Source organism: Nomascus leucogenys, chromosome 10, assembly GCF_006542625.1.
Source record: "Nomascus leucogenys isolate Asia chromosome 10, Asia_NLE_v1, whole genome shotgun sequence".
Taxonomy (NCBI): domain Eukaryota; kingdom Metazoa; phylum Chordata; class Mammalia; order Primates; family Hylobatidae; genus Nomascus; species Nomascus leucogenys.
This window is the reverse complement of record NC_044390.1, coordinates 5,263,391-5,279,087: the sequence shown is the minus strand read 5'-3', so window position 1 is coordinate 5,279,087 and position 15,697 is coordinate 5,263,391. Positions and strand designations below refer to the sequence as shown.

The 15,697-nt window shown below is 41.1% G+C and overlaps 1 protein-coding gene across 1 annotated transcript in view; it reads right to left on the bottom strand.

The window, feature by feature from the left end:
* Positions 1–14,201: 14,201 nt before the first annotated feature.
* The window catches only part of DEPDC4 (DEP domain containing 4), a 30,407-nt gene continuing 28,911 nt past the window's right edge, over positions 14,202–15,697 (bottom strand). The window contains 1 exon segment of the mRNA XM_030820265.1: positions 14,202–14,239. Coding sequence (XP_030676125.1) covers positions 14,202–14,239 — 38 coding nt within the window.

Sequence of the window (15,697 nt, the reverse complement as noted above, 5' to 3'; positions counted from 1 at the left end):
CTACTAAAAATACTAACTCGGTGTGGTAGTGCACACCTTTAATCCCTGCTACTTGGGAGGCTGAGGCAGGAGGATTGCTTCAACCCAGGAGGCGGAGGTGGCAGGGAGCTGAGATTGTGCCACAGCACTCCAGCCTGGGACAGTACACTCCAGAGACTCTGAAAGGTGAACAGAAGACAGTACTGCTGAAAAAGAAAAAAAAAGAAAGAAAAGAAAAAGAAAGAAAAAAAAAAAAAAAAAAAACAGACAAAAAAGAACAAAAGAGAAGAAAAACTGACAAAAAAAAAAAAAAAAAGAAAAAAAAGAAAAAGAAAGAAAAACGACAAAAAAGACAAAAAAGAAAAAAGACTGAAAATCTGAGTTAGAAAGAAGCTGAGGGAATTTTCCCAGAATGTAGCATAACTGAGCAAGCACTGGGATGGCTGGGGAAAGAGGCTAACCAATGTCCACAGTGTATGCTATGCTGTCCATCTAAATATTAAGAGCCTTACCTACATACAGAAAACGGCTTTTGATAAGAAAGCTTTTGATAAGCTTTCACACAGGAAACAAATATCCTTGCATTTGGGGCCTATTCTGAGTTTGTCCACACACTTCCCTAAAGCTTCTACTTCCCAAGTTTCTTTTTTTTTTTTTCTTTCTTTTTTAAAATTTATTTTTATTTTTATTTCTTTTTGAGATGGGGTCTTGCTCTGTCGCTCAGGCTGGAGTGCACTGGCATGATCCTAGCTCACTGCAGCCTGGAACTCCTGGGCTCAAGTGGTCTTCTCACCTCAGCCTCCACAGTAGCTGGGACTAAAAGCTTGCACCACTACCCCTGGCTAATTTTTTTATTTTTATTTTTAGAGATATGGAATCTCACTATGCTGCCCATGCTGGCCTTGGACTCCTAGCCTCAAGCAATCCTCCTGCCTTGGCCTCCCAATGTGTTGAGATTATGGGCCTACACCACTGTTCCTGGCCTGGGTTTCTTATCTTGTAGTTGTCAAATCTCTGACCCTTTGGTCAAACCATTAACTGTCATCTCCACCCATGTCTTCATGTAAGTTGAACCACCAGAAATATTGCTCTGATTTCTCCCTGAGATAATTTCTCCTCCCCACTGTGGATTAGGTGTGCTCAGCAGCATGTGCTGCCATCAAGTGGAAGTGGCATATACAGGACTGGACTCAGACTGGTCTTAAGGACATGAGTCAATTTTATGAGCTACTCTCAGCTTCTTAGGAGGCTGACGCAGGAGGATTGCTGGAGCCCAGGAGTTTGAGGCGGCAGTGAGCTAAGATCGCACCACTGTACTCCAGCCTGGGCAACAGAGTGAGATACCGTCTCTTAAAAAAAAAATGGTTTTTTTTTTGGCCGGGCGCGGTGGCTCACACTTGTAATCCCAGCACTTTGGGAGGCCGAGGGGGGCGGGTCACAAGGTCAGGAGATTGAGACCATCCTGGCTAACACGGTGAAACCCCATCTCTACTAAAAATACAAAAAATTAGCCAGGCGTGGTGGCGCATGCTTGTAATCCCAGCAGAGGCAGTGAGCTGAGATTGCACCATTGTACTCCGGCCTGGGCGACGAGAGAAACTCCGTCTCAAAAAATAGTAATAATTAAAAAAAACCCAAACAGTTTTATGTAAATCATACTCAGAACACTGGCTACAAAGGAGCTGGAAAATGAGGTTTTTAGCTTTCTACTCTCCGAAGTTTAGGGAGACACACTATAAGGAAGTTAGACTAAATGTTGAGCAACAGGAGCCGAAGTCCCTGGTCAAACCAGGATTCAATGCCTGGGGGCAAAATACAAACTTTTGGATAAACAAGGACTCAGAGTGCCACTCTTGAGACCATTTCTGAAAGAACTGCTTAAGGATACAGTACTGTAGTAAGACGACAATGAATCTAAGAAAGGAGGGTAAGGATTCAAGAAAACAGTAGGGGCCCAGCAAGATGGCTTACGCCTGTAATCCCACCACTTTGGGAGGCAGAGGCAGGAGGAGCACTTGAGCCCAGAAGTTGGAGGCTGTAGTGAGAGCTATGATCATACCACTGCACTCCAGCATGTGTGACAGAGCAAGACCTTGTCTCTAAAAAACAAACAAAAACACACAGTAGGGAAAAAATAAATCAGGAAAATTAATTTGAATAATTATAGAAGCACTAAAGAGTTAGCAACTGAAATACTGAATTGTGTAATTTTATAATTTCTATATCTTATTAACACAAAACATTTTTCAAATTGTGTTCACTCACATTTTCAATATATATTTAAATATATATTTATTCAATTTTTTTTTTTTGAGATGGGGTTTCACTCTTGTTGCCCAGGCTGCAATGCAATGGCACAACCTCGGCTCACTGCAACCTCTGCCTCCTGGGTTCAAGTGATTCTCCTGCCTCAGCCTCCTGAGTAACTGAGATCACAGGCACGCATCACCATGCCTGGCTAATTTTTGTATTTTTAGTAGAGACAGGGTTTCACCATGTTGGTCAGGCTGGTCTCAAACTCCCGACCTCAGGTGATCCACCCACCTCGGCCTCCCGAAGTGCTGGGATTATAGGTGTGAGCCACAGCACCCAGCCTTCAAAATAGTTGAATTGCTAGTTATACCCCTTTTATTCTGAAGTATAAGCCCTAAACTAACTTAAAATAGTTTATAGTGGCAATCTTTTTTTTTTTTTTTTGAGACTGAGTCTCACTCTGTTGCCCAGAGTGGAGTGCAGTGGTGCGATCTCTGCTCACTGGAACCTCTGCCTCCTGGGTTCAAGCAATCCTGCCCGCCTGCCTCAGCCTCCCCAGTAGATGGGATTTCAGGCGCCCGCCACGCCTGGCTAATTTTTTTGTATTTTTAGTTGAGTCGGGGATTCACCATGTTGGCCAGGCTGGTCTTGAATTCCTGACCTCAAGTGATCCACCCGCTTTGGCCTCCCAAAGTGCTGCGATTACAGGTGTGAGCCACTGTGCCCAGCAAATTGTGTGTGTGTGTGTGTGTGTGTGTGTGTGTGTGTGTGTGTGTGTGTCAGGGTCACATTCTGTCATCCAGGTTAGAGTGCAGTGGCTCGATCACTCCTCACAGCAAGTGATCCTCCTACCTTAGCCTTGTGGGTAGCTGGGACTACAGGTGTCCACCACCACGCCTGGCTAATTTTTTGTAGAGATGGGGTTTTGCCATGTTGCCCAGGCTGGTCTCCAACTCCTGGGCTCGAGCAATCTGCCTGCCCTCAGACTCCCGAAGTGCTGGTATTACAGGCGTGAGCCACCATGTCCGGCCCCTAGTGAAAATCTTACAATAAAACACACAACAAATAAAACAAAGGAATAACTTTATCAAAATATCTTTGTCAATTTTAGTGTTTTATTAACTTTTTGTTGCTAATTTAATGGTTAGTATTTAGCATCCTTGAGCCATCTTTAAAGCACCTAATTTTACTCTGAACTTGGACTTTAAGAATTAGGAAAATGGTGAAACCCTATCTCTACTAAAAATACAAAATTTAAGCAGGTGCGGTGGGTAATGCTTGTAGTACCAGCTACTCAGGAGGCTGAGGCAGGAGAATCGCTTGAACCTGAGAGGCAGAGGTTGCAGTGAGCTGAGATTACACAACTGCACTCCAGCCTGGGTGTCAGACAGAGATCCTGCCTCAGAAAAAAAAAAAGAATTAGGAAAATGTCTCATATATTCATTTATAACTTTTAAGTATCATATTCTTTCTGACAAAAGGTTAAGTGGTTTCATATTTTTAGCCTAAAGGAAACTCCTAATAGAAACTTGAGTCAGTGAACAGTTGTGTAATTAGAAGTCTTTGCCAGGTGCAGTTGCTCACGCCTGTAATCCCAGCACTCTGGGAGGCCAAGGGGAGCAGATCACCTGAGGTCAGGAGTTTGAGACCAGCCTGGCCAACATGGTGAAACCCCATCTCTACTAAAAAAAAAAATGCAAAAATTAGCCAGGTATGGTGGCACACACCTGTAATCCCAGCTACTAGGGAGGCTGAGACTGGAGAATCGCTCGAACCCAGGAGGCAGAGGTTGCAGTGAGCCAAGATCGCGCCACTGCACTCCCATCTGGGCGACAGAGCGAGACTCCATCTCAAAAAAAAAAAAAGAAGTCTTTGTATATGGGTTAATTAACATAATTTATATACCTCACAACTCCAATGTGATGGTTAAATTTCATAGTTTCAAGCTCCATCTCAGTAAATTAATTAATTAGGTATGGAAAGGCGTCATTGTGTAACAAGCACTCCAGGTGATTCTGGTGCAGGTAGACCTTGGGCCACTTTGAGAAACACTGGCCTAAGGCTGGGCACGGTGGCTCACGCCTGTAATCCCAGCACTTTGGGAGGCCAAGGTGGGCGGATCACCTAAGATAAGGAGTTTGAGACCAGCCTGACCAACTTGGAGAAACCCCATCTCTACTAAAAATACAAAATTAGCCAGGCATGGTGGCACATGCCTGTAATCCCAGTTACTTGGGAGTCTGAGGCAAAAGAATCGCTTGAACCCAGGAGGCAGGAGGTTGCGGTGAGCCGAGATCACACCATTGCACTGCAGCCTGGGCAACAGGAGTGAAACTCTGTCTCAAAAACAAAACAAAACAAACAAACACAAAAAAAGAAACACAGGCCTGGAGGGTGAGAGGATAGCACTTATTAAAATAGCCTAATCTGTGACAGGCAATGTATATATATGTATCATTTAATCCTAACTGCAACAATTGTATACTAGCTCCATTATGCAAATGAGAAAACCTGGGTTCAAAACAATGAGTAAACTGTTCAAGGTCACATTAGGTAGTGGACTTGTGAGTCAAACACAGGTGGGTCTAATTTTGAAGTTTATGCTTTACCACACCTTCAATTTAGATGTTCACAAGCATCTCACCCTAAACATATCAAAGTTAAATTTACTCTCAACTCATCTTTCTAACCCAATCTGCCATTCCTATATACATACATATATATAATTTTCATGTATGCATATGCATACAGCCCCCTGAAAGACGGAAATATGTATAAAATGTTCTTGGCAACCCAGTCCCTTTAAACATTCTCGTCCCTCTTCCAGAGATGCTGTTACAAATTCTAACTCCCGTTCAGATTTCACGACCAACTTTAAATACGGCTTCTCTTTCAGATGCCATAATAAATTAGTTGTATAGAGTTCTGTATTCATACCTCTATACATTTACTACATTGTTAATGTCATGTTTATGTTCTCTGTATTAGAGTTACTTTTCCAAGGGTGGGACTATGACATCCACTTTATGTCTCCTACATCATATCTGGCATAGCTGAAAAGCTGAATGATTATACTAATGAATGAATTATTAGGTAGCATCATTGGTTATAGGGTTGCTAAGCAGCAGAGATGAGGCTTCAGCCCCAACTTTTTTGGTTTTCGTGTTCCAAAAATCTTTTTAGCATGCAAGGAATCAGCAAATAGAAGCACTTCCAATCTACTTGTAGAGTGTACAGGAAGGAAAGATTTCCAGGAGAAAGATCTCAATAACAGATTTCAGTCTTGAATTCTTTATGTATAAAAGTTATATAAGAAGAAAAACGTTTTGTCTCAAAAAAAAATTTTTTTTTTGGAGTTAGAAAATCTTTTATGAGCTTGGGCTACATAGCAAAACCCTGTCTCTAAAAAAAAAACTAGCTGGGCTTGGTGGCATGTGCCTGTAGTCCCAGCTACTCAGGAGGCTGAGGTGGGAGAATCGCTTGAACCCAAGAGGTTGAGGCTGTGGTGAGCTATGATCACACCATTGCACTTCAGCCTGAGTGACAGAGTTAGACCCTGTCTCCAGAAACAAACACTTTTATTTATGTGGATAGTACCTGTCACCAAAAAAATTATTCAATAAAACTTGTTAAAAGATGGTTTTATTCAGGACCATCAAAATAGGTACAGGGACCACTGCTATGGGATTTTGCGGTCAGGGAGAGACACTAGCCTCAAATCTGAGTACGGCATGGCCAAGTAGTGGGAATTTATAGCCAAGAAGTAGGTCAGGGGTCAATGAATGGAAAATTCCTGAGAGGAAAAACCTCAAGGGTAAGGGAGATTATGGCTGAACTGATCTAACAGGATTCTCACTGAAGACTGGCCAGGATGATGACACATAACCTCTGGGGAATGATAAAGGATGAGGAACCTGATTGGATATTGAGTATGATCAGATATTGACGGTGGGGGCTTCTTGCTAAACTGACACAGCAGGGTTCTTTGCTAAAATGGGATTTTACAAGGAAGAGCACAGATGGGACTAGAAGAAGATTCAGGAGCCTGACTAAAGTTTGGTCAAGCAAACAATCTTTGTCATCTCGTAGAGACTGAATAATCTAAGAAGTTTAAACAGTCTCAAGTGTTATGAATCAGACCGTTAATGGTCATGGAAATTTACTGAATATTCTATCAGGAGGAAAGTTTTCCAGTAATTGAAGCTGGATTTATTTATACAGAGAAAAAAATGCTTTATATGTAAGTCCCTCCAAACCGTTTAGCCTAACACTGAATGATGATACCCTTGGGAACTTAATTCTTTTTAAGCCTAATAACTGTGCTTTATGAAGCTGTCACTAGGTGGCATGGCAATGCTTGGTTAGAAATTTCCCTTTAGAAATTAATGCCTCAGAACCTTCAAAAACTATTCAGTAGAAGTCAGTTTCTTTGTAAACAAGTTTCATTGTTTACAAGTTTCATTGAGTAGTAGTATGGATGGATGTATATATATATATACACACACATATACATATATATATGTATACATGTTGATAAAAATAAGCTCCATTAGGGAATGTTGTAGGAAATACTCAATTTAAATAATAACAAAATAAGACATTTAAAGTATGCTTAACAACTCTGACTTCTGGTAATTCTATTTCTAAACTATATTTTATCTTAATCTAGAATACTCATCTGATAATATTTTCCCTTTTAACCCAAACAAGTCAAATCGTAAATCCAGGTCTATGATTTCAGAGCCCATATTCTTTTTTTTTTATTCTCTTATTTTTAAAAATTCTTTATTTCCATAGGTTTTGGGGGAACAGGTGGTATTTGGTTACATGAATAAGCTTTTTAGTGGTGATTTGTGAGATTTTGGGGCACCCATCCCCCCAGCAGTATATACTGAACCCAATTTGTAGACTTTTATCCCTTACCCCTTTCCCACCCTTTCACCACCAAGTCCCCAAAATCCAGTGTATCATTTCGCCCCCCCCCCCCCAAGATGGAGTCTTGCTCTGTCACCCAGGCTGGAGTGCAGTGGCATGATCCCAGCTCACTGCAGCCTCTGTCTCCTGGGTTCAGGCAATTCTCCTATTTCAGCCTCCCAAGTAGCTGGGATTACAGGTGCCTGCCACCGCGCCTGGCTAATTTTTGTATTTTTAGTAGAGACAGGTTTCACCATGTTGGCTAGGCTGGTCTTGAACTCCTGACCTTAGGTGATCCACCCACCTCAGCTTCCCAGAGTGTTGGGATTACAGGCGTGAGCCACCGTGCCTGGCCCACTGTATCACTCTTAGGCCTTTGCATTCTCATAGCTTAGCTCCCACTTATGAAGGAGAACATACGATGTTTGGTTTCCCATTCCTCAGTTACTTCATGTAGAATAATGGTCTCCAATCCCATCCAGGTTGCTGCAAATGCCATTAATTCATTCCTTTTTATGGCTGCATAGTATTCCATTGTATGCATATACCACACTTTCTTTATCCACTTGTTGATTGACGGGCATTTGGGCTGGTTCCGTATTTTTGCAATTGTGAATTGTGGTGCTATAAACATGTGTGAGCAAGCATCTTTTTGGTATAATGACTTCTTTTCCTCTGGGTAGATACCCAGTAGTGGGATTGCTGAATCAAATGATAGTTCTACTTTTAGTTCTTTAAGGAATCTCCACACCGTTTTCCATAGTGGCTGTACTAGTTTACATTCCCACCAGTAATGTTGAAGTGTTCCTTGTTCACCACATCCATGCCAACATCTATTATTTTTTTATTTTTCAATTATGACCATTTTGTGGCAGTAAGGTAGTATCGCACTGTGGTTTTGATTTATATTTCCCTAATCACTAGTGATGTTGAGCATTTTTTCATATGTTTGTTGGTCATTTGTATATCTTCTTTTGAGAATTTTCTATTCATGTCCTTAGCCCACTTTTTGATGGGATTGTTTTTTTCTTACTGATTTGAGTTCCTTGTAGATTCTGGATATTAGTACTTTGTCATATGTATAAAGATTTTCTCCAACTCTATGGGTTCTCTGTTTACTGTGCAGACTGTTCCTTTTGCTGTGCAAAAGCACTTTCGTTTAATTAAGTCCCACCTATTTATCTTTGTTTTTGTTGTATTTGCTTTTGGGTTCTTGGTCATGAAATCTTTGCATAAGCCAATGTCTAGAAGAGTTTTTCTCATGTTATCTTCTAGAATTTTCATAGTTTCGGTTCTTAGATTTAAGTCCTTGATCCATCTTGAGTTGATTTTTGTATAAGGTGAGAGATGAGGATCCAGTTTCATTCTCCTATATGTGGCTTGCCAATTATCCCAGCACCATTTGTTGAAGAGGGTGTCCTTTCCCCACTTTTTGTTTTCGTTTGCTTTGTCGAAGATCAGTTGGCTATATGTATTTGGGTTTATTTCTGGGTTCTCTATTCTGTTCCATTGGTCTATGTGCCTATTTTTATACTACTATCATGCTGTTTTGGTGACTATGGCCTTATAGTATAGTTTAAAATCAGGTAATGTGATGCCTCCAGATTTGTTCTTTTTGCTTAGTCTTGCTTTGGCTATGCAGGCTCTTTTTTGTTTCCATATGAATTTTAGGATTTTCTTTTTTTTTTGAAATGGAGTCTCGCTGTTGCCAGCCAGGCTGGAGTGCAGTGGCGCGATCTAGGCACACTGCAACCTCCACCTCCCGAGTTCAAGTGATTCTCCTGCCTCAACCTCCCAAGTAGCTGGGACTATAGGCGTGTGCCACCACACCCAGCTAATTTTTGTATTTTTAGTAGAGATGGGTTTTCACCACGTTGGCCAGGCTGGACTCGAACTCCTGACCTCAGGTGATCCACCCGCCTTGGCCTCCCAAAGTGCTGGAATTACAGGTGTGAGCCACTGCGCCTAGCCTAGGATTTTTTTTTTTTCTCTAGTTCTGTAAAGAATGATGGTAGTATTTTAATGGAAATTGCATTGAATTGTAGACTTCAGAGCCCATATTCCTGTTACCACACCACAGATTCTCCCTGATGAACCCACCATTTACAGATGGAGAGATGACTGTTATCCATCAAAGAGTTGGAAGGTACCTTTGGTATTATCTGGCCCAATCTTAAAAAAAAAATTTTTTAATTTATTTCATTTTTTATTTGTTTCAACCTTAAACTATTAAAGGTATAGCTCAATCTTATAAATCTGTGCATGTGTATTTTTATTTTAGAGATTTTTAAAAAACTGAGGCTCAGTGCAAAGATATTTGTCTAAGGTTATAATTTTCTGAACAGCAGACGCAAGGACATGGTAATATCCTTAAAGCATTTGTCAAAGTATCCACCATTCATAGTGATGACTAGCAAATCCCTACCTGATTCACACTGAACATTAAAATGGCAACTTTCCGAATAAGAAGACTCTTCTATCGAAGAGGGCTTGGTGGCATGTTTCCAGTATTTTCCTGGTATCTCTTCAGGTACCCTCTCAGGTCTTCCACTGGAAGTATATTAACTTCCTCCCCAACTTAAAAAAAGCCATATGCAGATTATGGCAGTTTTATCTTCCAGTGTCATATAATTGGGTTGCTTTTTTTTTTTTTTTTTTTTTTTTTGACAGAGTCTCACTCCGTCACCCAGGCTGGAGTGCAATGGCACCATCTCGGCAACATCTGCCTCCCAGGTTCAAGCAATTCTCCTGCCTCAGCCTCCCAAGTAGATGGCATGCACCACCACTCCCGGCTAATTTTTTGTATTTTTAGTAGAGACGGGGTTTCACCATGTTGGCCAGGCTGGTCTCGAACTCCTGATCTCAGGTGATCTGCCTGCCTTGGCCTACCAAAGTGCTGGGATTACAAGTGTGAGCCACCACACCCAGGCTTTCTTTTTTTTTTAAGTAGGAAGAACTTAAAAGTCATCTAGTTTAGTGCTTTTTTTTTTAATTTTTTTTTTTATTTTTGTGCCCAGGCTGGTGTGCAGTGGCATAATCTCAGCTCACTGCAACCTCTGCTCCTGGGCTCAAGTGATCCTCCCACCTCAGCCTCCTGAGCAGCTGGGACTATAGGCACCCACCACTGTACCTGGCTAATTTTTGCATTTTTACTAGAGATGGGATTTCACCATGTTGTGCAGACTGGTCTTGGAACTCGTGGGCTCAAGGGATCTACCCACTTCAGCCTCCCAAAGTGCTGGGATTATAGGCATGAGCCACCACATCCAGCCAATGCTCTTATGTTAATATAACATTGGGATATTTAATAGTTTATCCATAAGGTAAAAGCAAAATTTGGGAAATACATAAATATACATCAATAAAGACTTTTAGATTCTTGAACCCAGTGGTTCTCACTGTGCTTGCGCCACAGTCCTCGTGAAAATTTGCTGACAGCCATGGATTGTCTTCCTACAAAGATGTCATAAGCACAGATACACAAAAAAACTGCCTACAGTTTCAGAAAGTGTATTGTACTTTGGCCCTTTGTAACCTTTTCACAGACTCTTAGTTGATAATTTTTGTTTGTTTGTTTTTTTGAGACAGAGTCTCTCCCTGTTGCTGAGGCTGGAGTGCAGTGGCGTGATCTCAGCTCACTGCAACCTCCACCTCCTGGGTTCAAGCAATTCTCCTGCTTCAGCCTCTCAAGTAGCTGGGATTACAGGCGCCCACCACCATACATGGCTAATTTTTGTATTTTTGGTAGAGATGGGGTTTCACCATGTTGGACAGGCTGGTCTCGAACTCCTGACCTGAGGTTATCCACCTGTCTTGGCCTCCCAAAGTGCTAGGATTACAGATGTGAGCCACCACACGTGGCCAATAATTTTTTTTTTTTTTTTTGAGACAGCATTTCACTCTATTGCCCAGGCTGGAGTGCAGTGGTACACTCATGGCTCATTGAAACCTTGAACTCCTCAGCTCACGTGATCCTCCCACTTCAGTCTCCTGAGTAGCCAGAACTACAGGGTACACCACACTCTGACCAGCAATTAAAATTTTTACTTTTTTTTTGTAGAGACAGGGTCAAACTATATTGCCCAGGCTGGCCTTGAATTTCCAGTCTTAAGCAATCCTCCTGCATTGGCATCCCAATGTGCTGGGATTATAGGCGTGAGCCACCAGGCCAAGCCTTAGCTGAGAATTTTTTTTCCCCACAAGACAGGGTCTTGCTATGTTGCCCATGCTGGCCTCTAACTCCTGTGGTCAGCCAGGCACAGTGGCTCACAACTATAATTCCAGCACTTTGGGAGGCAGAGGCAGGAGGATTGCTTGAGGCCAGGAGTTTGAGGCCAGGAGTTTGAGACCAGCCTGGGCAATATAGTGAAACCCCATCTCTACAAAAACAAACAAACTAAACCTCCTGGGCTCAAGGGATCCTCCTGCTTCAGCCTCTCAAATAGTTGGGGCTACAGCTACACACCACCATGTCTGACTTCTTAGTTGAGAACTTTGAAACTAAGCATTCTAATTCAAGATGACTCATACAGGTTTTATACAAAAAGATAAAACTGATGACATCTGTCTAATATAGTTTATTTTTTTCAAGAACTTAATTAATTACGCTTCTCTTTCCCTGTGATCAACAATATAAATTAAGATGACCACAAAATACTTTTTTCCTTCTTTTTTTTTTTTTTGGAGACAGGCTTGCTTTATTGCCCAGGCTGCAGTACAGTGGTGCAATCACAGCTCACTGCAGCCTAAAACTCCTGGGCTCAAGAGATCCTCCCACCTCAGCCTCCTGAGTAGTTGGGACTATAGGTGTGAGCTGCCACACCTGGCTAAATTTTTTTTTGTAGTTTTTGTAGAGATAGGGACAGGGTCTCACTATTACTCAGGCTGGTGTTGAACTCCTGGCCTTAAGCAATCCCCTCTCCTTGGCCTCCCAAAGTGCTGGGACTACAGGCATGGGCCACCAAGCTTGGCCCATAAGAATTTTTCTGTGTAAAACTTCCCATAGGTATTGAATCTGTAACCTCTGCTACATTAGGGAATGATGCCATAGAGTGAACTAACCAATTTAAAACAAAGAAAGAGAGAGAAGCAGGCAAGAAAAAAGTGAAAAAGCTGGAAAGAGAGAGAGAAAGAGCAAAGAAAAGGAAGGAGCAGAGAAAGAATGAGAAGGAAAGAAGATAACCATAAAATATGGACTGAAGAATACTTAGAGAGATATCACAGTCTTGATGTTTACGAATTTTACATTTGTGGCCTTTTAAATCTACTTCATGTGGCCGGGTGTGGTGGCTCACGCCTGTAATCCCAGCACCTTGGGAGGCTGAGGCGGGCAGATCACCTGAGGTCAGGAGTTCAAGACTAGCCTGGCCAACATGGCGAAACACCGTCTCTACTAAAACTACAGAAATTAGCTGGGCGTAGCGGCAGGCGCCTATAATCCCAGCTACTCGGGAGGCTGAGGCAGGGAGAATCGCTTGAACCCGGGAGGCAGAGGTTGCAGTGAGCTGAGATGGTGCCACTGCACTCCAGCCTGGGACAGAGCAAGACTCCATCTCAAAAAAAAAAAACAAAAAAATACAAAAAAAACCCAACTACTTTATGCATCTTTCCCTATTTCAATGATTCACAGTTATTCAAGTTACAGCAGGTTAAGGGGGTTACTTGAAAATAATCATATACTAAGGAAAATGCATGCTTTTTTCAGAGAGCTTGTGTATGAAAAGTTCCTTACCCGTGGGAAAAAAAGGAAATTAACTGTACCAGATCCCTAATAATAGCAGCACATTTATTAAGTGATTTTAGCAGCATAATTAAGTGAATCAGCAAACATGAAGGCTAACTTTTATTCCTTCTTAAAGTTAAAAACTTCCTTAACATATTTTAAGCATGATTAAATTCAAAGTAATATTTTATAAAAATAAAATAATGGCCAAGTACAGTGACTCATGCCTATAATCCCAGCACTTTAAGAGGCCAAGGCAGGAGGATGACTTGAGGCCAGGAGTTCAAGACCAGCCTGGGCAACATAATAGGACCCCTGTCTCTACAAAATAAAAATAAAAAATGAAACACTTAAAATCCTTTGAGGTTATGCTTTCTCTGAAGTCTAAGTATGGCAATTTGAGAAAACCACCAGAGAATTGTTTATATTTAAAAATTGTAGTTTCTTGTATCAGAAATGTTCATTCAAAGCTTCTGGATGGTGTTTTTGAAATTCCTTAATTAATTTCTTTTTTCGTTTCAGAGAGATGCTGGGGTTACTATTAATCTCAAGAGCCAACTGGTGTAGATAGTGAATTGTCCTTCCCTTCTACTTTTCAAACTCCTTGTATGTCAAGGGTTGGCAAAATGTAAAGCCTGGAAAAAAAAAAAAAAAAAAAAGAAAAAGAAAAGCACCACTGGAAAAGCAAGTTAAAAAACCAACTAAACTGTACTTATCCAAACTGATCTTATGGTATGTTACCTGTGCCTAGGCTTTCTTGTTCCACAGTTTCTTTCAAAAGTGCTTTTACTTTAGCAGAACATACATGATGTTATTTTACATACATTATTTGATCTCTAAAATAACTAGAAGCAAGAGAAGCAAGAAACTAGTATCCCAGTTTCAAGAGAAATACATAAAAAATTTAAGTGATATGGCCAATAAATTAAAGGCATGTTCAAAACATGAACAAAGAATGTCTGAATTCTGTAGCATTGCTTTTTCACACTGCTCTGTGAGCTGTCTTAGTATGTACAGTCCACCTATGCTGATCTACAGAGGAAGCCACCATAGCCTCCATACTCACCAAAGCAGTTCTCAGAGTTAATGTTTGAAATCCTGAAGGCCATTAGTATCAGGGCTTTTTTTTTTTTTTTTTTTTTTTTGCCTATCTTCACTATAATAGGACACACCTATGGAAATAGCCTGGAATTACACTGCCTCTGAAAACTTACGCCCCTATACTCAACTCTCTACTCAGAATCTACATTTTTCAAATAATAATAATATCTTACAATGAATGCTTACCATGTGTCAACCTTTTGGTACTTTTTCTCATTAAATCTCCAGTATCCTAAGCTGTAGATATGTAGCTATTATTTTCAGCCATACCTTAAAGGTAAAGAAATAAAGCTTGACCACATGGCTAGAAAGTAGCTGAGTTAGGATCTGAACCCAGGGTTGTCTATTACTGGGGCTTGGTGTCTTCATCACTATGCTATGCTGCCTTTGGCTCTCTGTCAACTTTCTTCAGTCTCAGAACATGAAACCTTGATGTGCCAGTTTTAGCATACTTCTAGCATTTCTTCTTTCCCATCCTGAGTCCATCACATATCTGAACACTTGAACCACTGCTTCATCAATATGTGTCCTTAATTCTCTTGCACACCTATCCTTCTGCAACACGCGACAAAGCAAAATCCCAGCTCTTAATCAATGCTCTAATCTACTGTGTCCACTCCAACATTCAAGGAAATACAGTCATTCAACCTTATTCCCAGGGGCTACATTCCCCAGTGGGTGCCTCCAACTGCAGGTGGTACCAAATCCTATAGGTACTATGTTTTTCCTATATATACATGCCTATATTAAAGTTTAATTTATTAATTAGGCATCATAAGAGATTAACAGCAATAACCAATAATAAAATAGGGCAATTATAACAATATATTAGAGTAAAAGTTATGTGAGTGTGGTCTCTCTTTCTTAAAATATCTTATTGTACTGTACTCAGCTATTTTCTAACTGTGGAATGTGAAACCACCGATAAAAGGGGGGGTACTATTAAGTGTTGAAAAAAAATACCGTCTAATCGGTACCACTAAAATTTAGAATCTCCTGCTTTATGTGGTGCTCAGAATTACGCATCAATCCCTGTACTTAAAATTTCTCAACTCCCTTAACCATCACCTAAGCATCTATTTCAAACTATTCCCTTCTTCTCATGTCATCCATTCAGTGCTCCCCCTGTAAACCCTCAGACAATACTGTCTCCTCCTACTTTATCAAGGAAAATGGATTCATTACTCAATGGTATCCCTCAACTTCCTACCCTTGGCACTACACGTTTATTTACATCCATATACACTCACCTTTACTCTAAAATTCCTTCTCCTGTTCCAGGAAAACCCTTGATCCTATGCCCTCAAACTAATTACCTCCTGCCTCCTCCAGGGCCTGCCTCCACCAGCATCTCTTTTTTTCAATACCCCCTTTCTTCTGATGCCTTCCTCTCAGCACATCAGTATGCTAAAATCTCTCCCTTGACCTTGCACTGCCCTGGGTTATTGCCCAGTTCCTCTCTTCCCCTTCTCATCATACATCCACTCTTCATTTCTCTACCCATTCTATCCTTCTCATCCCACTGCAACCTGGATTTTGCCTCTCAAGTGATTAAGATAGCTCTAATTGGCTCCACATATTCAGTGACCGTTCTGATCTTCCAATACATGGAACCCTCCAACCTAAAATGTTATATTTCTTTGGCTTCATGGGCATGACTTCTTCTCATTCCCTTCCTAACATTTTTTTCTCTCATTCATAGGTTCCTCTTTACTCACCCCTTGACTA